Here is a 23,150-nt window from a genome sequence, read left to right on the forward strand (position 1 = left end):
TCATGTCGGATCTAAGCCAGAGAGAGAGAGAGAGAGAGAGAGAGAGAGAGAGAGGGGGGGGGGGGGGGGGTGTAGGAATTGGGTATAGAGGGTATGCGCGTGACATCATCGTAGCTGGAAGTTATGCGGGAACGCCCACTGAGTGGCAAAAAACTACTTTCTGGCCTTGACAGCCCAAACAGAAAAGTCCTGTCTGATTGCATTAAACTATGTTAAACTCACCAACGTTGCAGCTGTACGAAAAGCTTGAATTATCTTCTTTCTATCTGCAAAGTATTTGTTTCATAAAAATCCACCATAGAAACGTCATGAGCTACTTTCTGTCAGAGTTTGGAAGTGCTTGTTTTCAATAACACAACATTTCGCTGCCTCCTGCATTATGTGACATTTAGAAACAGGTGGTACGCAGGTTGAGTGATTGCCAATGAGCGCTTCCAAACTCCAACACTCCATGCTGCTCAATGTTTTGCCACTCAGTCTAGATGAGGGGGGCTTGTCCTGATGTCAAAATCATGCATGTGCATACTCTCTATATGTCTAGTCCATAGGTATACGGACTAGTCCCACAAATTCACAGAAACATTTGCTCACAATTGAAACACAATTGCTCACAGTCTGCCATTCATACATACAGTACAGTATAGCATACAATGTAGTAGCCTGGCTAATAAGCCAGATCGAATCAGCCGTTGGCAAAAAAAAATTGCCTGCCGGCGGATTACGGTCTGGAGAGGCTCAATTGTACGCCCATTTCCTACACCAGAGAACTGGTGTGGCCAATCGGGACACGGTATGCAATATGGGCGGGCTTTGGTACAGTGACGTTCCATGCTTGAGACCGTGACTGACAGTAGCTCTGACCAATTGCGTCAAAGAGAAAATGTTTGAACCCGCCCCCCCGGGAAACAAGATCCATACACAGCATCTCCAGACTCAAATACCACACGACAGTGTGATTTGAGTCTGGCTTATTAGCCAGGCTAACAATGTAGGACTTGCCTAAACGGTAAAACACGTTTGTCATGTTTTATATTATTCAGTTCTTTTAAGTGGACTTTTGGAATTTTGATTAGTCCAACTTTGTTGTACAAACCAGCTCTTTTTAATACAGCCATTAGTGCAGAACGAAGCAGCCATAAAAGCTAAAACCCAATTTAAATGCCATTTTCGCATTATGGTCTTAAATTTGCAGTCCAGTTGATTTAAAAATTAATATCAGATTTCATTGAGTGAAGCAATATGGTGTCCCCCCCATAGGGCCCATGCAGTTACACTTTAAAGATGGTGTCCCCCCCCATAGGGCCCATGCAGTTACACTTTAAAGATGGTGTCCCCCCCATAGGGCCCATGCAGTTACACTTTAAAGATGGTGTCCCCCCCATAGGGCCCATGCAGTTACACTTTAAAGATGGTGTCCCCCCCATAGGGCCCATGCAGTTACACTTTAAAGATGGTGTCCCCCCAATAGGGCCCATGCAGTTACACTTTAAAGGAGCTGTAACCCATTCAGTACGGTCGGGAACCCCCTTTGGTGTTTTAACTAAGCATTATGTTATACTTTAGCTGTTGAAAAATAGCAGATCTACAACCTCATAGCGTGCCACTGAGTGGCGTGCTACGAGCTTGTAGGTCTGCTATTTTTGAAAAATCGTCAAAAATGCGGCACAAATCTTTGAATATATATTCTTTCAGAGCGAACGCTTTTTTTATTTTGATGTCGGGCCTACATGGGTTAATGTGTATAGAACAGCCTTACATAACAATAGACAGAGCTATTCTCACAGCAATAGTCGAGACAAAAGGTATTTTTCCATCGGGTTCTCTCAACTCTGCAACACTTTTCTGATATTATTACTAGCAGTTGAATCAGCTAAAAAAGACAGTGTCTAATAGCAACGCTATTAGACACAGACAGACAGACAGACAGACAGACAGACAGACAGACAGACAGACAGACAGATGTCGTGTATTTTGGACACGAGACCATACAAACTTAACCAAAACACTGGGAGAGCATTGAGATAATTGTGAGACAGCACGACAGCAGATTAGACGTTCCTCAGAGATGATGGTTTATTTCGAAGTACACAGCATAGCAAGACATGGCATAGGCTCCTCCAGCCTCACGGCCTCGGACAGAACTGACTAAATGACATAGAGAATCAACTAGCTTAAATACAGGTTTACACAATACACATTGGACCAGACTACCATTTGGCCATTCCTAGAAGGATCACTGTGGCCCTTTGATCTACTGTTTTAGCTTGGAACTCCTTTTGTCATACAAATAGCACAGGATAGCAAATGGCAAAGCCCTCACCACATGGGATCGGCGTGGGAAAGACAGTCACATACTTTGGAGACGAACTGACTGGTGCAATTAACTATACCTAATGAATAAACAGGATCACCCATATGCTAGGCCCACGAACATGAGATATTGTAAGAATTATTGATTCATAATTCACCACATTCCCCCTTTGACAGACACAGTCTGTCACTATGAAATATGAAACCATAATTATCTTACCAGTTACCACCCCCCTTGATCCTCAGCTTAACAATACTCAAGACACCAGAATAACAGCTTTACCCCAACATGGTTTTCAAACACAGACATTTAAGGTTACACAACTTGCATTTACAGTAAATACAAATACAATTTCGTATCAGTGGATAATTCATAAATGGTTTCCATTACAGTAAGTTCAAACACAATTTCGTATCAGTGGATGGATCGGATCAGAATTCTCTTTGCGTTATTTCAAACTCTTATGGCTAAAAATGTCACAGAACATTAGGAGGCTAATTTCCCTGTTGTTACTCAAATCTAGGATAACATGTTTATAAGCACCAGATCACATGAAACTCTCTCTTTGGAGTTTTCACAGGACCGAAATCAAAATAAGTCTTAGACTTATCCTGACCATAACACACCAAATCACATGAACTCTCTTTGAGATTCACAGGACCAATAACACACCAAATCACATGAACTCTCTTTGGAATTCACATGAAAAATAAGAAAAAGGAAGAACACGTTATATCCCAGAACAGAAGCCAACAGAAATTTAACCCCTCACTAATAACTCCCATCCCGTAATTTAAATCACATTTTAAGCCCTAGAAAACCACAAAAGAGTCAAATTAAACCCTCCTTTCAACACTGTCGGTACTACACGACTACCAATTAATTACCCTGTAATTGAATCACTATCCTGACTTTAAACACTGTCGGCACTCAACGGCTGCCAATTGCCCTGTAATTTAAACATAAATGATTAGTACAAACGAACGTGACGCACAATTGTAATCAGAAAGAAGGAATGTCCGTCTCCCCTCCGTATGAACAAAGGAAATTCTTCTGTTTGCTGCATTCCGTTACCTCAAAGTTCGCTTCAGCCGCATGGACCAAGTTGAGAAAATGATCACCGTTGTTTTCGCTGAAAGCTCTCATAATCATCTCATCATCATCTCCCCCCCTCCCAGCTCTGAAACAACAGAGATGGGAATACGAAGAGAAAAAGGCCGCAACGTAACTTCATCACAGACCCCGTGCTGCGGGTCTGCAAGGCCCTCAGCTCGCGTCGTCAGTCGGCCATGGAAAGTGGAAACCGCCGCCGCGCCAAGCGTCGAGTGGTCGCCTCCCCCCGTCGGGATGAGCGAACTCCTCTCCCCCTGGAACGCTGGTGTCCCCGTGCCGTGCCTCGCTGCATCGCTCCTCTGCTCGCCGTCCCCAGCGTAGAGTTGATGATCGAAGGCCCCCGTGTGGCTGTCCGCCCCTCGTCGACCGCTTCCCTGTCCACCCCGTGCACTGGCTGGATAGTGACGCACGTCGTCGCCGCGCAACACTCCTCATCGCGGTGGTCCGTCGTCATCCTCGTCCTCGTTCCGCTGGAACACGTCGTTGTCGTCTCTCACAAAAACTCGCTGATTAGACTGAATAAAAAGCCGCCGATTCTTCCTGTCTGGCGCTGGAACGCACCATAGACACCGGTTTCTAGGCACCACATGTCGTGTATTTTGGACACGAGACCATACAAACTTAACCAAAACACTGGGAGAGCATTGAGATAATTGTGAGACAGCACGACAGCAGATTAGACGTTCCTCAGAGATGATGGTTTATTTCGAAGTACACAGCATAGCAAGACATGGCATAGGCTCCTCCAGCCTCACGGCCTCGGACAGAACTGACTAAATGACATAGAGAATCAACTAGCTTAAATACAGGTTTACACAATACACATTGGACCAGACTACCATTTGGCCATTCCTAGAAGGATCACTGTGGCCCTTTGATCTACTGTTTTAGCTTGGAACTCCTTTTGTCATACAAATAGCACAGGATAGCAAATGGCAAAGCCCTCACCACATGGGATCGGCGTGGGAAAGACAGTCACATACTTTGGAGACGAACTGACTGGTGCAATTAACTATACCTAATGAATAAACAGGATCACCCATATGCTAGGCCCACGAACATGAGATATTGTAAGAATTATTGATTCATAATTCACCACACAGACAGACAGACAGACAGACAGACAGACAGACCCATTTGTCCATGGCTGCACCTCCGATCGTAAATAATTAAAGAAGGTGACTTTCAATTACTAACATTCAATCTATTCGAGCAGTTCGTTTTGTTGGATAATAATAATAATAGTAGTGGTTTGCTTTAGACTTTGTTTGCAGCATGTTTACAGTACTGTAGTGTAGATTATGCGGTATGCTTTTCATTGTAGTATACGGTATTGTCGACTGAGTCAAACGTTAAGCCGATAGCATTATAATTTTGTATTTTACCACATCACAATCAGCATTATAATCGTCAATAGAACTGACTCTGGTGTGCATGTACATGTGCATGCATGCGTGCGTGCATGCGCAGCTGTCTATTCTTCAGTGAAGGTCACTCCTTTTTTTTACAGGTTTAATGTGATTTCTACAGCACTACTATTTTGATCATTCATGTGGCTAAATTACAAAACCATTACTGTGCGTGCGTACATTTTGTTGGGGGGGGGGTAACGTGGAATACATTACAAATCTAGTCCTGCACACATGCCAGACATGTGCTTTTTATATATCAACCAAATCATACTACTAAATATTATTATTATGGCCAGTCATTTTCCCACTGTCTATGACTCACAGCGCACTGTACTTGGTATTACCGGAAACCATTTCAGACCATATAATACCGTAGTTGTCAAGTTTCGAGCTCGCAAGGTCTGCTACTTTTGATGCTTTTGTGTGACGCTGTAGTATGATGATCAAGCAGGTCATTTTGTGTTTCAAAAAAATCAGACCCATCTGAAGCGAGTGGTGCTGTACTGTACTGTACTGTACTGTACTGTACTGTACTGTACTGCACTGCACTGCACTGCACTGTACTGTACTGTACTGTACTGTACTGTACTGTACAAGTCCTCCTCCCTGGCCTGTGTGTTAGGGTGTGCAACAGTGACACCTGGTGGTGAACAAACACTATATATTTTCGTGCTCGGACACAGGGACACACATAGCTGTCTATAGGAGTGGTTGCACCACTCAAAAAACACAAAGAGTTTAAAGATATGATATAATAGAACTATGGACAGCTGTTCATATTGCTTACAAGTTGACACAGATGATTGGAGTGGTGTTACCACAGACTTGGTTTGATTTACCAAAAAATAATAACAATACTATTTGGCTCAATGTGGTACTAATCTAACATGACACCTAATGGGGACGGTATTGAAGTTCGAACATCAGCGGCAGGCGACAGGTGAGATCTTGGCGAGACCGGGTGCATGTGACGAGACCGGGACCCATCGCCTTAAAATTGGAAAATCGTCTTCTATTCTCGACAGCCGGCGAACACATGACTTACACATCCAACACGATAGCATTAGGTTCAACACTTTTTAGAAACCGGGCGTACGAAACCAGGCATATACGTTAACACTTTTCATTCGCGGGGGTTGTTTACTTTCCTGCTGGCGCAGCTACCATACGTCATGTAAATGCGACAATGTGATTGACAGACTGTCCCATCCAATCACCTGCCAAGTAGCTTGAAAAAAAGGGAATGGCTTTCTTCAGCGATTGGGCTAGAGAGACCCCAGATGGAAGTACGTTGTGAAACAAATGTGATTGTGCGTCTCTTCCATCTGGCGGAGTCAGGTTAGTATCATTCTTTACACTGTTTAACAGACATAATTAAACCTAATTTACACTTTGTCACACGACAGCACCAACGCCCGACAAGCTGTCACTGTCAAAGACAGGCGATGCTTTGTGTGCACTCCATATTTGGGTCCAAGTCAAGTCTACTGTATATTGTGAGTCTTCTATGCTGAACCTGTGATGTTCAGTATTGGTCCAGTGATTTGCCAGTGACATGACTAGCCCTGGCCTGAACACGCTCACACACTGTATGTGCGCGCACCTTTTATATTTTGCCTTCGACCTGCCGGAGATAAATCCTCAATTCACTCCTGTTTGACGTCTCCCGTCAGCTTCCTTTTTACACGGGAGTAAGGGCTGAGCGTGTCATCCATTATGAAGTCATAGAGGACCTTCGTCCATGACGTGTAGTGAGGCAGATGGTCGTAGTACTCGGCCGCTATCTGCTTCACCTCGGGCAGCCGGCGCCCCGGGACGCTGGGGAAGTCATGGTGCTCGTTGTGATAGCCCACGTTGAAGGTGAGCAGGTTGAGGCAGCCATAGTAGGAGTACGTCTCGTGGCCCTTGAGGAACATGTAGTGCTCGGCGATGAAGTGACCGGAGATGGGGTGCAGGCCCATGCCCAGCGCGGAGCCGGCCAGCATGTAGACCACCGGCCTGACGCCCCACAGGGAGTACAGGGCCACGTCGAACGAGAGCTGGACGGCCGCGTTGGCCAGCTCCAGCCGCGTGATCGGCTTGGGGTTGATGCAGAGCGGCCGCACGGCGTAGAACAACGGCTGCAGGACCACCCAGACGAACTTGCGGCAGGGCGTGCAGAAGAACCAGCCCTCGAAGTCGGTGGGGATGTCCACGTCCACGCCGTCGCCGCCCAGGTAGCGGTGGTGGTCCAGGTGGTAGCGCTTGAAGGTGGCGGAGTAGGGAATCCCGATGGGGAGGTTGGCGAACATGGCAAAGTAGCGGTTCCACGCGGGCTTGTTGTTGCCGAAGGCCGTGTTGTGGGTGATCTCGTGAATGGCTAGGGTCATCGAATGGTTGATGCAGCCTCCGAAAGCGTACGCCCAGAACAAGACCCACATCCAGCCCAGGTCTCTGACCAGGTAGAACGCCGCGAACTGGACGGCCACCATCATGCAAACGATCCACTTCAGTCTGGGGTCAGGCGCCATCAGAGACTTGATCTCCGGGTATTTGGCCAAAATCTCTTTCCTCCGGTCGGCGTGAGGCTGGTCCGTGTAGACCCATTCGTAATCCTCTCGGGCGACCCGGTTTCCCATTTTGTTTTGCTTCAAGTCTCAATGTTTTAAAATGGAAAGATATGCTCTGTTGTAGTAACGTGAAATTGAATAACAGCTGTTATCCAACAGCCTCGTCTTCCCTCGGATTCTCCTGCAAATGTGAAAAGTAGTTCAACGTGCAGCTATTTTTATATGATTTTGTTGTTTCCCTTTAAATAAACCACAATCTATGACATCAGTACTATGACATCAGTACTATGATGTCAGTACTAAGACGTCAGACGTTTCCATATTTGGGCGTATTAGACCGAGGAGTCGGGGACATTTCCATGGTACAATATAATGCATTTTAACCCCTTCTGGACGGGAACCCGTTTTGGTGTTTTAACTAAGCATTATGTTATACTTTAGCTATTGAAAAATAGCAGATCTACAAGCTCATAGCGCGCCACCGAATGGCGCGCTACGAGCTTGTAGATCTGCTATTTTTGAAAAATCGTGAAAATGTGGCACAAATATTTGAATATAATATTCTTTCAGAAGACTTTTTATTTATTTCGGCGTCAGGCCTAAATGGATTAAAGCGTGGAGAATCCCTGCCTATATGGTTGAGAGGTTTTACTACCGAAGTTACAGGCCTGAGCAGTACAAGCACACAGGAAATCAAGTTTAGAACAAACATTGCATTCTTTCTGCTCCACCAGGGTTTGTATGGACGATTGCACTTTAGTGCAGAAACTCAAAGGACTACATTTCCAAGGCAGCAAGCACCTGCGTGGGCATCAACAACTTAAAAGTATGCGTGTCTTTGACAGCAATTCTCAGTTGCAGTTTTTTACTGCAAACTGAACAGTGAGAAGAGAGTCGATTTCGGACAAATCTAATTTAGACTCACCTTGGAAATCCATTTAGATGTTTTCACTTCACTTCTTTTACACTTCTTCTTCCAGCATGTTTATTGTTGCCGTCTAATCCTCCAAAGGAATACATTTCGTACCTTAAACCTTTTGCAAATTATATATTCATTGGTCTTTTTTTGAAGGGTGCTAGACCCTCCTTTTTGACCTGAGATCAAATGCTAAAAATGTCTTCTACATCCTGACATTTTTCTGAAAAAGCTATGTTTCTATGTCAGTCGTCAGTAATTTAAAAAAAATAGCAGACCTACAAGCTCGTAGCGCGCCACTCGGTGGCGCGCTATGAGCTTGTAGATCTGCTATTTTTCAACAGCTAAAGCATAACAGTATAACATAATGCTAACACCAAAAGGGGTTCCCGCATTGTGTTAGCATTATGTTATGCTTTAGCTGTTGAAAATTTGTTTTTTGTTACACATTAATTGTTTTGCTTGCTTGTATAAGAAGAGGGTGATTTTGGGCGGGAACCCCTTTTGGTGTTTTAAACATTGTTATAATTTAGCTATTGAAAAATAGCAGATCTACCTACTTGTAGGTCTGCTATTTTTGAAAAATCGTGAAAATGTGCCTCAAATTTGGAATATATTTTTTCAGAACGTTTTTAACTCAAATCTTTGCTTCTGGAGGGTCCCTGGAACAACATATTTTCAGATGGTGGTCGGAGGCCAATTACAGAACATTTTTGGGGTCCTTGACATGAAATATTGAGTGATATAGGCCTAGAAACATAGGTATTTCAAAAAACTGTCAGGATTTAGAATACTTTTTTTTCCAGTACTAAATGGGTTAACCCATTAGGACTTTAGACCGATTCTACGAATGCCTTCTAAAATCAGTATTTATCAAATGTTTTCATACCAAGAACTCCCAAAATGATATGTATTTGACCACAAAAGGTCCACAGCTATGCCCTATATTGTGCATACATACAATATGTATCTGAGATTGTTTTTGAGAATTAGAAAAAGGACGCAGGACAGTGAGAAGGGTCGGATTGTGCTCTTTCATGGGGCCATCGAGGCCCTTTTGGCCTGTCGTGTGGTCAGCAAGATGCTGCAGCTTGCTTTTTATGTGGCCATCTTCCTCAATAAAAAAACCTTTTACTCTTCACCCCGGAGTGGAATAGAATCTTTCCACCACATGGCCACGATCGAACAATCTTTAGCTTGGACTGCTTGGACTGCTGTATCAGCGAACAGAAACCTAAAACGTATTCACCCCGTTACATGAGAGCTGTTTAGTGCCACTGCTGCTAACTCTCGGCATGCACTTTCTTGACCCCCTGTCCTTGTTACCGGGTCTAACAGATGCATTTAGCCTACATGGATCAAACATAACATACAGCAATTAAGGAGAGGTAGGGTTTCTTCAGTATGATGGCAGAAATTATCTCTGGGCAAAAACTTCATATTTTGGCTTTTGGAGAGAGCATACTGTTCATATAGGAGAGTAAGGGGACATACAGTACAGTAAAGAGATTATAGACCAATGGTTCTCAAACCTTTGTTTTAAATCAAAGACCCCCTAACTCTATAATATGGACCTGTTCTGGGTTCCATTTGTACTCTCTCAGAGTTACAGACCCGTGAGGGTCCATTCAAGAAACCACGAGGGTCCCATGGACCCCACTTTGAGAATCACTGTTCATATAGATGGCCTACCTCCTCGAGGCCATGCAGACTATATGCTGGTACAGAGATAACAGATAATTAGCTCCAAAAGAATCATCAGTTCATAATATTGCAGCTCTAGAACTGTGATGACAATAGAGCCAGTGATGAGGTCCTATAGTTCAAGGTAAGAACGTAAACAAAGTTCTAAAATGTCAGCTGCCGCGAGTCAGCAAAAGCTATGACTTCCAATAGCAAGAGAAAAACAACTCCACCCCCGCATGGTATGAAATCCCTCTCTGGTATACAGAGCCTCACAAACATTTACACAACGCATCTGTTTGCCCTTTAGTTTTCTTACATTCTATGGTTGCAGAATTCATTTTTTTATATATATTTTTTTCTTTTGTGGCCTGAACGGCTTCAATTCCTCTGAGCGGATGTTGTTTTACTGTGTTTATTTCGTGTCCAAACATTTTTTTTGTTATGTTGTTAACATAAAAAAAACGTCAGACCAAGAGGCAAACACATTTTGTTTTACTTTTGTCATTTCCGCAAAGAGGCTATGTAGGAAGGAATGCAGGTACTGCATTAATGGAACTCAAGTCTAATTGTGATGGTCACAAACAAATACAGCTACAACATGTGGCAAGTAACTAAGTGCATGTACTCAGTTAGACCCCATTAGAGTGTGCAAATGGAACCAAATTTGCTCGAGCGTGTCCATTTTTCCAGTACTTTATACTTCTACCCAGGCAAATATTGTACTTTTTGGAGTTAACTCTCTACGGTTCATACATTTAATAGAACGCAGACATCTCTATATAAGCCATATCTCCAAAACTGGACGATTGCACAACCCATATTTCAAGTTGTAGCTTATATGATGTTCTGCTTTCGTATGGAATGAAAAAAAGAAAATGAAAAAAATGCCAGGCGACTCAGCTCTTCTCTAAATGTTTACGATTCCTTACTAACAGTAAGTAAGTAAAGCCACATATCTCCTGTTTCTCTATATCTCCCATTTCTCTAGCCGTGAGGCCCACAGATGTACAAGCACACCCCCTGGACATGACTGGCAGGGACTTTACCGCCAATCCAACCCTTGTAGGGTTAAAGTTCCGAGGTTTTTAGTCTTTTGTATGACCCGGACTTGGATCGAACTCCAACCTTCCAATCTCAGGACGGACACTCTCACCACAAGGCCCCTGAGCTGGTAACGGCAGTAATAGAATATAACCCTGTGTGTTCATCTGACCTTTCTTCCCCTCTCTCATCCATATAACCATGGGCCTAACTGGAAGTGGAGAGTGGAGTGTAAATGGAGTACACAGACCTCTGGTGATGGAACATAATGTAGGTGTTTTTCCACCCACAGCACTTTCTCATTCTTTCTCTTTCCACTGTATTTCCCAATGCACCACGGGAGGTAGTAGTAAGTAGCCTTGCCGAGCCATGAGGCCCATAGGGGCAGGAGCCTATCTCCTGTTTCTGTAGCGTGAGGCAGCTTGATGTACAAGTACACCCCCTGGACATGACGCTAGTATGTCGCAGGGACTTACCCCCAATCCAACCCTTGATGCTGAGTGTCAAGCAGGGAGGCACTGGGTCCCATTTTTAGCGTCTTTGGTATGACCCGGCCGGGGATCAAACCCCGACCTCCCAGTCTCAGGGCGGACACTCTAACCACAATACCACGGGAGGTGGAAGGGATTTATTCAATGCCACCGGACCCTCTTACACATATCAAATAGCACAATCAGTTTAACCACTTAATTAACCCTATACATCGGCTATTTGAAAATAGCCAAACAACAACATCTCTACCTACAACACGCGCATCTGCCACTTTCAAAAAAAATTGAAAAAATATTTTTGGAAATATTTTAACACAAATATTTTATGGCAGAAAATGTTTTCATTATTGATTTGGAGGTCCATGATATGAAAAACAACGCTGAGAATAAATTCCCTCCCGTCGTTCACTCCAAAATAAATACAGCTGATGATGATGATTACATTTTATGGTTTCTGTTCAAACGTTTCCAGAACAATATCCGCCTCTGTTAGCATTGTGCACATGCACTGTTAGCATTATGTTGCTTTAGCTATTGAAAAATAGCAGATCTACAAGCTCGTAGCGCGCCACCGAGTGGCGCGCTACGAGCTTGTAGATCTGCTATTTTTGAAAAATCGAAGAACGACTGACATAGAAACATAGCTTTTTCAGAAAACTGTCAGGATGTGGAAGTCATTTTTAGAATCTGATGTCAGGTCAAAATGGGATAAGGGAGCGGGAGGGTGGCGTTTCCAGAACAATATCCGCCTCATGTTATCGAGGCTCAGAGCAAAACTAAACAAACAAAGACCCTTCTGGATAGATGCAGCCATGTGTCACGCCAACGCTCTGTGATTGCGAACGTGTGTGTGTGTGTGTGTGTGTGTGTGTGTGTGTGTGTGTAGTGATTGCGAACGCAGTGATTGCGAACGCAGTGAGCATTTACTATGAGACCCAGCAGATCATGTCTGTCTGTGTGTCGCGTGTGTGTGTCATGCTGTAACACCACCCACCCGCCACCAGAGGGCGCAGCTGTATCACACACAAAAACACACACACACACACACACACACATGCACGCACACACGCAAAAAAAAACCTACAAAAAAAAAAAAATTAAGAGGAAAAAAAAAGCTCTGTGTGTATGTGTATGTGTGTCAGACTGCCACAACAGCTGCGTTCGCTTCTCGCGTTCACACGTCTTACTTGTAGACTATAATAGTATAATACTATAATATCTCTGGTGATAACATTTACACCAAATAAAAATAAGTAAAATAATAAAATAATTCCAAACTACAAAGAATACATAACAATCAAACCCCATCTGATCTTCTACAAAGGAACATCGTGTTCAAATGCAGCTATAATTTGTTTTCTTCACATCATCCATTCCAATTTTGGAGTTCCTTGATGTGCATCAGCCAGCCTTAGGCCTTTGCACTTTGTGCCGTGTGACGCATGCATCCGAGTTGTGAGCTTGAAAGCAAAAGTTATTTTCAATGACCGACACTAGAGTGCAACGTATTATGAAGTAAACAAGGTTCCATTTCGTCACTTAGCTGAGCTACAAACTCCCAATGCGTCACATTGCAGCCAATAGAGCGTCCCTTTCATGACGACGCCAGGCCCAGGAAATAGTTCCCAATGCATTTTTCCCATAGACATTTCAAAACCTATTTATTTAAAGACCTTATAGACCTTATATCGTACAAAGCCAACTCTTGTCGTGACAAATCGTGACAACAAACACAATATTTTGGACCAAACAAATAATTACAAAGAAGAAAAACAACAAAAAAAGTGTTGTAACCTGCCGTTTTCTTCTTCTTTCTAATTATTTGTTCATGATTTGTTTGTCACGACAAGAGTTGGCTTTGTCCGCGGCGTAAACGTCTTCAAATAAATACTTTCTGAAAAGTCTATGAGGAAAATGAACAGGGATTTCTTTTCCGGGTCTCTCGAGGGGGGCGGGACTGCGACGCTCTATAGGCAGCCGTGGTAAGTTCAAATGTAGCCTCGGAAACCCAGAAGTTTTTATTTCCAGGGATGAAAAAAAAGTCTGGGTCCGAGTCCACTTCAATTCGGCATAGAGTAACGCAAACATCGCTCACTCTCTGCTGATTTCTGATCGTCTGCACCTTTGTTAAATTGACACACACGCACGCACACACACACACACACTCTCTCTCTCTGTCGCTCTAAGTAATTAGTCTCATGTCGCGCAGCTGCGCATAGTTTCTCCCGGCGGATCCTGCCGGGAGCTGCCTATGCCATAAAAAGCATAGGTGAGTTCCAGGCTAGTTCAAATGAACTCTTTGAACGCCAGGGGGGGGCGGTAGGTGCTTTAGGCGCCAGCCGAATCTGCAACATGAGCGAAGAAGGGGCGGTCTCTCAAGCCCCCGGCTCTGCGGAGGCCCAGCGAGGCCTACTAGCACTGCGATCAGTGTTTTCATTATAGCGGGAGGCTGGATTAATGATTTATTATGCGCCGATCATCTCATCTCATTTTGAGCCATAATGCCAATAAAGACGGCGCGCGTGCACACAGGGATTTTGGACGCTAGCGACTGCTAGCTAAAAAAAAGGTAATTATTATTTTTTTAAACGCTGGGACTAACGCCAATTAATCAAGTCTAGTTCTCTCGGGGGCGTGGCGACCTGGACAAAGGTAGATTAATCTCGTTATCTCGGGGCGTGGCGTCCAAACACAAAAGGCAAGAAAGGGGGCTTAGAATTAGGCAGGGGAATGTTGAGTCTGGAAAGGTGTGCTTTGAACAGGAGAAGGGGTGGAGGTAAGGTGGGGGCCTGCAGGAGGGGGGGTTGCTTTGATGTGAGGTGGGATTGCGCTCCGGGGGGGGGAAGCCCTGAGAAAGCCCTCTCACTCAATAAGTCTGTCTCTTTGTCTCGGGGGGAGGTCCAGGAGGCTGGAATCGCCAGACATTAAGGGGTGGGAGGGTGGTGTTGGTGCGTGGCGTGGGCGTGGAGGTCAGAGAGCGTGGTTGTAGAAGGGCCTCGTAGGTGGTGATCAGTGTTTTGAAATCTATCCTCTGTTTGAAGCTAGACTAGAGATTAGCCAGCTGGTAACGCCAAGATTATTGGGTTTAACAACCTCTCTGTCTATACCGCTCGCTCCACCCACCTCCCCTAGCTGAGCTGTCTTCTTCTAAGCAGCCATGTGGAATGTGAATACGCACGTTTAGACCCGATGAAGACCCACTGTGGTCGAAACTTTTTGCTCCCCCCCCCCCCCCGTCAGGTGCAAAGAAGCGGCTTGGACTCCTCATGCATTGATGGAAGCACGAGGTCAGCTCTCCCCAGGTTGGCAGAGGGTGTGTAGAGCCCAGGATTACATTAGATAATTGACACTTGACAAAAATCGTGAGATACATTTTTTGAATAAAATAAATATATATATACATTTTCTACTGGGAGCTCAGATACAGTGTGCAAACTTCCCTTCCTTCTTCCCCATTAAGTACATTTACTCACATAGTCTGACAATAAACATTTTTCCAACACTTGCCACATCTCTGTGGCAAATAGTGTAGTTTTTACTTGAATACAATTAAAGAGACAATGTTTATTCTACCATAACTCTCAAAGCTGTGACTGGCCATTGTATATGGCCTTACATCAAAGGTGGCGTCTTCAAACCACCTACACCGAATGTCACAATCCAATAGTCCCCCCACCTTTGGGGGCAAGCAACTTGAAAACTTGATTTGCACCCAGGTGGTGTCATCGACTTCAATGTTAATGTAATCAATCCCCCCCTGGCCTCCCCCCATTTAAATGGTAAATGGTGCATTTATATAGCGCCTTTATCCAAGGCGCTTTACATAGATAGTGCATTACATTCACCCATTCACACACACATTCATACACCGATTGCGGCAGGAAGCCATGCAAGGTACCAACCAGCACATCGGGAGCAATTTGGGGTTCAGTGTCTTGCCCTTAAGGACACTTCGACATGTAGACAGGAGGAGCCGGGATTCGAACCGCCGACCCATGGAAGACCTGCTCTACCTCCTGAGCCACAGTCGCCCCATTTATTTTGTTTAACACACTCCGTCCGTAGGACGTCGTGAAACGTCATAGGGACTCGAACCGAGGGGTACATACGATGTCCTCAGACGTCCTAGCGCATCCTCAATGATACCGGGCGAGACAAGAATATTCTGATTTTTTTCCTTTTTTGTATTTGTCAGTTCGCCTTTCGGCTACCGTATGCTACACTCTGGGCTCATGTTAGCTTGCCGTTGACTTAGCTGTTATCACGGCAGAAAGAATGACTCGTCTCTCCTAATCCAGGGTGCTGAACGGATCGATATACTAGCGATACCCCAGAGCTCCTATTTTGAAGGACTTCCGGCACTGATTGTGTTAATGTGCAGCCATTTCAGTGCATCCTCAAAGTGAGTCCTGCACCCCGCATGGGGAACAGGCCTCCATTCCGTGCCATGCTTCCATGCAGCTCTTCCAGCACCATCTTAACTGATGTGTATAGTAAGACTGCAGTGCAGAACCCTCTCGGGTGTAATTGCACGTTGACCCTGCAGGGCGGTGCGTTGCGCTGATCCCCGCTGACACGGAGCAGCGGCCCACACAGAGGTGGCCATTCCTTTCACACACCATTTGCTGCATGTCTCCGGAGGGAGGTTCAAGGCTCCCATAGCCTGGGAGGCAGAGGGTACATTAGCATAGTATATACAACTGTTTGCTGAGGTATAGCCTATTGATAGTGCATGTGTACGGAGGGAGGTCTATATATTCATGTGCTAATGTATAACACGCTATCTCAGATTGTTAACAATTAACTTAACCCATTTAGGCCTGACGTCGAAATTTAAAAAAAATGTCTTCTAAATCCTGACAGTTTTCTGAAATACCTCATGTTTCTATGTCAGTGATAGTCAAAAATAGCAGACCTACAAGCTCGTAGGCGCGCCACTCGGTGGCGCGCTATGAGCTTGTAGATCTGCTATTTTTCAATAGCCTATATTGACATCTGATATTTTTTACAATCAATTCAATTATATATATTATCATGTGAATAATAATGTAAATCTGCTATGATAATAATGTAAAAAATGGGGACGTTTGGAAATGGGCAATAATTGTCCATGTGTTTTGTGCATTTTGTTTGCAACCGTGCATGTTTGCGTGCGTGCGTAGCAGTGAATACACACTATAAAATATGTGAATTAGCTTAGCAGAGATGTTGCACTGCACAGATTCTTAATTCTTGCTTCAGGCAATTCTCACCGATGCGTGAAAAACATGCAAAACATCTATTTTCTTTTTCTTCTTTTTTTGCTGGCACGACTCACGAGGCATCTGAGCGGTTAGGCATCGATGCCACGTACCGTACCGTACGTCCGACTCTCGCATCAGGGTTACTCATACGTGACACGATGCACTGACTGGACGGAGGCTGGTCAGAAGCACTGCGGCAGAAAATGCAGAGTGGGGTGAAAGGAGCCTGCATGCGCCGTTTGATGGACTGACTGGTGAGAGACGGAAACACAGCCAGAGCTCCAAGATTTTTTTTTCTGGGGGACCCACAGGGGTCCTTTGGGGGGGGTACAAGCTGGTTGGTTATTAAAGGACCACTTCACCACTTTTCAACATCTCTTCCTATAATTGGTCCTAACTAATGTTCATGATAAAATACCACCATTTTTTCCTACTCAGTCTGTGTCTCATAGGAAGGCTATGGGCAGTTCAGAAACCCGTCCACCAGTGACATCATCGATGGTGAATCCAAGCTAATAGAAACGGCAGGCATTATTTTCCTGAAAAGTTGCAATGCAAAAGTTGAAGCCATCGTTCTCACGATAATAAAAATCTAAATATATTTTAAAACAAATCTTGTTTAAAAATAATCTACCTAATGATGATGTCACTGGTGGACGGGTGTCCGAACTGCCCAAAGCCCTCCTATGAGACACAGACTGAGTAGGAAAAAATGGTGGTGTTTTATCATGAACATTAGTGAGGACCAATTATATGAAGAGATGTTGAAAAGTGGTGAAGTGGTCCTTTAACTCATTTTGGGCGGGAACCCCTTTTGGTGTTGTAAGCATTATGTTATACTTTAGCTATTGAAAAATAGCAGATCTACAAGCTCTACAGGCGCTATGAACTTGTAGGTCTGCTATTTATTTTTTTTATCGTGAAAATGTAGTGCAAATCTTTGAATATATATATTCTTTCAGAGCGAATGTTTTTAACTAAAAGGAAAGGAGCCATGCGCCGTTTGATGGACTGACTGGTGAGCTGTGACTGTGCTGAGAGACAGAAACACAGCCAGAGCTCCAATTTCATCTGTAAAGATTCAGGAATCAGCCAGCCTGCAATCAAGGCTTTTTTTTCCCCAGTGGAAAATGTCTTTTAAGTGTATACATTATGTAAATGTGTGCATAAGTGCACATCTCTCTCTCTCTCTATTTGTGTCTCTGTTTCTCTCCGTCTCTCGCTGTCTCTCCGTCTCTCTCTGGCTGTGCGTCAACCCCCCCCCCCCCCCCCCCCCCTCCCTCTTTCTCTCAAAGGGCCACAATGGAAATAAGCTCAAGCGTGTTGGTCTCATGCTTCTCACAGATACAAATTACATAGTTATGTATTAAACAGACAGACCACTAATAAAATCAAAGACAGTATTATGCATGTGTCAATTAAATCAATCTCTCTCTCTCTCTCTCTCTCTCTAGTATTAGGCAGTGATGGGAAAAGTACTCACATTTAGTCGCAAGTAAAAGTATCAATACTGCAATGTAGAAAAACTAATTAAGTGAGGAATTCAAAATGTACTTGAGTAAAAGTACAAAAGTATTGGTATCAAAAAATATACACAAAGTACCAAAAGTAGAAAGTAAGTTTTTTCAAATAGGCTACAAAATCCTTTGAAAACAGCAGATGTACAAGCTCTCAATGCGACACATTGCGAGCTTGTATAGCTCAGCTATTTTCACATGGCCAAACGATATATAGGGTTGAAGTGGTTAATGTACATGTATGTTATGTAATAATAATCCAAATCTACAGAGTAAGTCAAGTTTTCAAATAATTGTAGTGGAGTAAAAGTATCGGCCTACAATATTTGCCTCTGAGATGTAAAGGAGTAGAAGTAAAAGTAGGCTACTGAAAATTGGAAATACTTACAGTAAGTAAATGTACTTAGTTACTTTCCACCACTGGTATAGAAGGAGGAGATAAATCTGGTCACATACCACATCACGGTGCCCAGCTGAGAGCAGCAGGCTTTGACGCGGCATCGGCCATTTCTTATTGAAGGGTCGGAGGAAAGGTTGCCGCGTTGGAGACCGCCGAGCCCCAGAACGGTCTTCAAATTGAGCGACAGAATCGATAGCAACAACTGCAGGCAGAGTATTTCCGTGTTGATACACAGTATACAGTAGTAATGATTGGGAGGCTTTGCTTTGTATCCCCCCCCCCCTCCCCCCCCCTCCCCCCCCGTCCAATCCTTGATTTGCTTTTTCTTACAGTCCCCTGTATCGCTCTGGTTCCCGCTGTCTTTCAAAGTGGGGTCAGCTGTTCTCAAAGTGGGGTCTGGGGGACCCACAGGGGTCCTTGTGGGGGGGGGGGGGGGGGGGGGGGGGGGGCAACGCAAAATGTGTTGACACGCATCAAAATCACTTCAGCCACTATATCTTACACTTCATCTACAAGCTGGTTGGTTATTTAAAAAAAATCTAGAATTAGACCTTCATCAGGAAAGAGTACAATACAGAGTACAATACAGAACACAATAACGTTGCTGTGTTCTGTATTGTATTGTTCTGATGTTGTTTCAGACAGTATTTCTTTGATTTTATGACCAAATATCCCCTTTTTAACTTTTGCGCTATTGTCCTATACGCACCTGTCACCAACCTTTGAGGTGCATGCATTGCATCTGCCTTCTTTTTTTTAAATGTTTTTGAAAGATCTTTAAAATGTTTTTGTTTTGGTTAACTGCACCAGAAACTCACAAATTAGGCCCCCAACCAAAAATATTCCCATCTCTCATTTCTCCAGCTGTCGTTGGGCCTGTTTATAGCAAAGGAGACGCTTCAGAGGCGGAAAATAGTAAAATACCACTAATTAATTACTGCTGATTCATTTTGTCGCTGTCGGGCAGAAACCTCATATCCCCATGTTTCGAGTTGTTGTTTTGAATGTTTTCTCCCCCCCATACATAAATGCAACATACAAGGGTACATCATACAAGAGTGAAGAAATGTAGTGAACATACTGTAGATCTACAAGCAGCTTGTAGATCGGCTTTTGTGTTATAAATTGTTTTTTGTTTATATACTAATCTAAAAGGGAACAGTTTGGCACATGCAATCCATCTCTGTACTGTGGACCACAACTCAGAGCTCTGTTATGAAGTCATGTTTGATGCTGACATGGTTTGCTGTTCCACGCACTTTGCTACCAAACAACATATTTTCAAAAATACTGAAATATATACATGTATACAGTATATACATACTATATATCAATGTCTTACGGTTCCAGTTACGATTCCGTGACTTCTCCTATATAGCGCTACTCTCGGGCCAAAATGTTTTTTAACATGCACACAAGATCTCTTATAATTTAACCCTATAACCCTTCAGCAGAAATTCCCTGTTGTGTGTAAGGGGAAAATGTATCACATGCAGCTTCACTAATATAAGAATCTATCTTTCCATTGAATTTATTTTGGGTGTTTTGCTCAAAGCAGCTTGTAACATTGTTTTCTTTCAATGCCAGCGTGCTTTTTTTGTGCTACGGTGGGTGCTCAACTTGAAATGTAAAGTAAAGTAAAAAATCAATAGGCTTTGAGGATGTATCTAAAGTATTGTATTGCCATTTAACCCATTTTGGGCGGGAAGTCCCGGGAACCCCTTTTGGTGTTAGCATTATGTCATGCTTTAGCTATTGAAAAATAGCAGATCTACAAGCTCATAGCGCGCCACCGAGTGGCGCGCTATGAGCTTGTAGGTCTGCTATTTTTGAAAAATCGAAGAACGACTGACATAGAAACATAGCTTTTTTTTAGAAAACTGTCAGGATGTAGAAGACATTTTTAGAATCTGATCTCAGGTCAGAATGGGTTAAACACCTGCCTCATCTTTCCTCCACTGCCACAGCATACAGTATGAAGGTCTTTACAAAGCATTTGTAAAGACCTTTCACGACAAAACTGCACAGTATAGGCAACACGATGCTTATATTATGCGTGCGAGAACGCACTGGGATTAGCCGATCTACCAGCTCGCAACGCAATGCGTCTGGGCATTAAGCAACTAGTCGACTAGTTTACTAGTTGACTAGTAAATCCACTAGTCGACCTTGCTGGTACTAGTTGATAAGAAAAAAAAAAGAACGTTTTTTTATTTTTTTATTTTTTATTTTGTAGGCCTCAAGATCAGGTCGATTATAGTTATAGTCACCAATGTACACAGTTTTTAAATGTACAAATATTTATAAAATAAAAAAAACTAGTCAACTAGTAAAAATGACTAAAGGTGACAGAAATCACACACAAGCCTAAAGCAGAAGAAATGGAAGAACGTATTGAAGTCACAGACACATCGAAAACCATTGACTTGACACACTGTTTGTTCAGCACAGCGGGATCTGGACAAAAAAACCCCAAACAAAGCGATCCTGCACATTTCCGCTTAACCGCATGAACCTGAGCCGTCCCTGTTCTGGGGGGGAGGAAAACGTTTGTCAAAATACAAGCTCACAACACGTCACAATGCGTTGCCTGTCTTTGCATTGTGAGATTCGTAGAGGCGAGAAACGGAGCGGTCGGCCAAGTATAGGGTTTAACCCATTTTGACCTGAGATCAGATTCTAAAAATGTCTTCTATACATCCTGACAGTTTTCTGAAAAAGCTGTTGACATGTTTCCATGTCAACAGCTTGTAGGTCTGCTATTTTTCAATAGCTAAAGCATAATGCTAACACCAAAAGGGGTCTCCGCCCAAAATGGGTTAAGTCAGTGGTTCTCAAGCTTTTGTGGACCAGGGCCCACCACAAATCTTGCCGTAATGTTAAATAAATATTATCATTGAAATCATAGAATTTTGCCAATTATTTGGAGGGGCCCCATGCAGTCCACATAGCTTGAGAATCACTGGTTGAAGTGGTTAAAGGACCACTTCAACACTTTCAACCTATCTTCCCATAATAGGCAGAGATTAAAATAGGGTGCATTTTGCATCCCAAAACACAGTTTATAGTTAAGGGACGCAATAAAACAACGACCTCTGCATCCATGGGATGCACTACTGTACTATTTTTTTTGTGCTTTTTTTTAGTTATAATAATCATTTCTTCTTCTGTTTTCTACAGGAATATAACCACATTATAAAACCATTCATATACAATGAAATGGGAGTTAAATGCTGCAATTTGTAAAAATGGCAAAATATGACTCCTAACGTCGTTGAAGTGGGACTCATAAAATGTCCCTGGGACTCATCTAAAAGACCATCCCTGCATCCCGGGACTCATTACATTGAAAACCTATTTACATCACTGAATAGGTCCTCACTAATAATCATGAAAGAAATGGCGCAATTATTGTTTTCTACTCGGTCTGTGTCTCATAGGAGGGCTGAGGGCAGTTCAGAAACCGTCCTCCAGTGACATCATCGAGGGGGAATACAAGCTAATAGAAACTGCAGGCTTTCTAGTCCTGAAAAGTTGCAATGCGAAAATGGAAGCCATCGTTCTCACGATAATGAAAATCGAAACATTTTTGTAAAATAATCTTGTTTAAAAAAGGATCTGCCTAATGATGATGTCACTGGAGGACGGTTTCTAAACTGCCCACAGCCCTCCTATGAGGCACAGACTGAGTAGGAAAAAAATCGTGCCATTTTATCATGATTATTAGTGATTAGTATTAGAGGACCTATTATATGAAGATAGGTTGAAAAGTGGTGAAGTGGTCCTTTAAGACGACCATACAGTTGAGTGCTATAGGAGGCAATTTTTTCCCCAATCCTCAATGGCCATCTCACCCGACGTTTAATAAGGGGCTATTCCACTGGCATGATCATATTAAACTGCCTGTAATCTCTGCATCAGATAACAGCTCCTTAACACATTTTGGACTGAGTTTGATTAAAAAAAGGCTTCTAAATCCTAACATCTTTCTGAAAAACCCATGTTTCTATGTCAGTGGTGCTCAACATTTTTCATGTCAAGGACCCCCATAATTATCTCTATTGTGCCACATACCCCCATCTCAAAATATGTAGTTCCAGGGACCCCCCCCCCCCCCAGAAGCAAATATTTTAGTTAAAAATGTTCGCTCTGAAATATATATTCAAAGATTTGCGCCACATTTTCACGACTTTTCAAAAATAGCAGACCTACAAGCTCGTAGCGCGCCACTCGGTGGCGCGCTATGAGCTTGTAGATCTGCTATTTTTCAATAGCTAAAGTATAACATATTGCTTAGAACACCAACAGGGGTTCCCGCCCGCTGTGAAACTGCAGATTGTGCAGACATGTCAGACTCTTGACTGACGGAACATGAGGAGGCAACATGAGCGGCTAGTCCAAAATCCAAAACGGGGGTAGATTTACAATGTTGGCATGTGACGGGCTGGAAAACAGTCAATTTGCCCAATGG

General features: G+C 43.4%; 2 protein-coding genes across 2 annotated transcripts in view; both read right to left on the reverse strand.

Annotated features, from left to right (window-relative positions):
* fibcd1b (fibrinogen C domain containing 1b) overlaps window positions 1-23,150 on the reverse strand; it is a gene marked incomplete at both ends in the record, with an annotated part of 343,932 nt that overhangs the window by 134,644 nt on the left and 186,138 nt on the right. The window lies entirely within an intron of this gene.
* On the reverse strand, window positions 6,483-7,454 carry LOC306939992 (sphingolipid delta(4)-desaturase DES1-like; the record flags this gene model as incomplete). The annotated part of the gene is made up of 1 exon (XM_079524856.1): window positions 6,483-7,454. One exon carries the CDS (start codon window positions 7,452-7,454, stop codon window positions 6,483-6,485), a length of 972 nt encoding a protein of 323 aa, XP_079380982.1.

This window comes from Electrona antarctica, assembly GCF_951216825.1.
Source record: "Electrona antarctica genome assembly, chromosome: 16".
Taxonomy (NCBI): domain Eukaryota; kingdom Metazoa; phylum Chordata; class Actinopteri; order Myctophiformes; family Myctophidae; genus Electrona; species Electrona antarctica.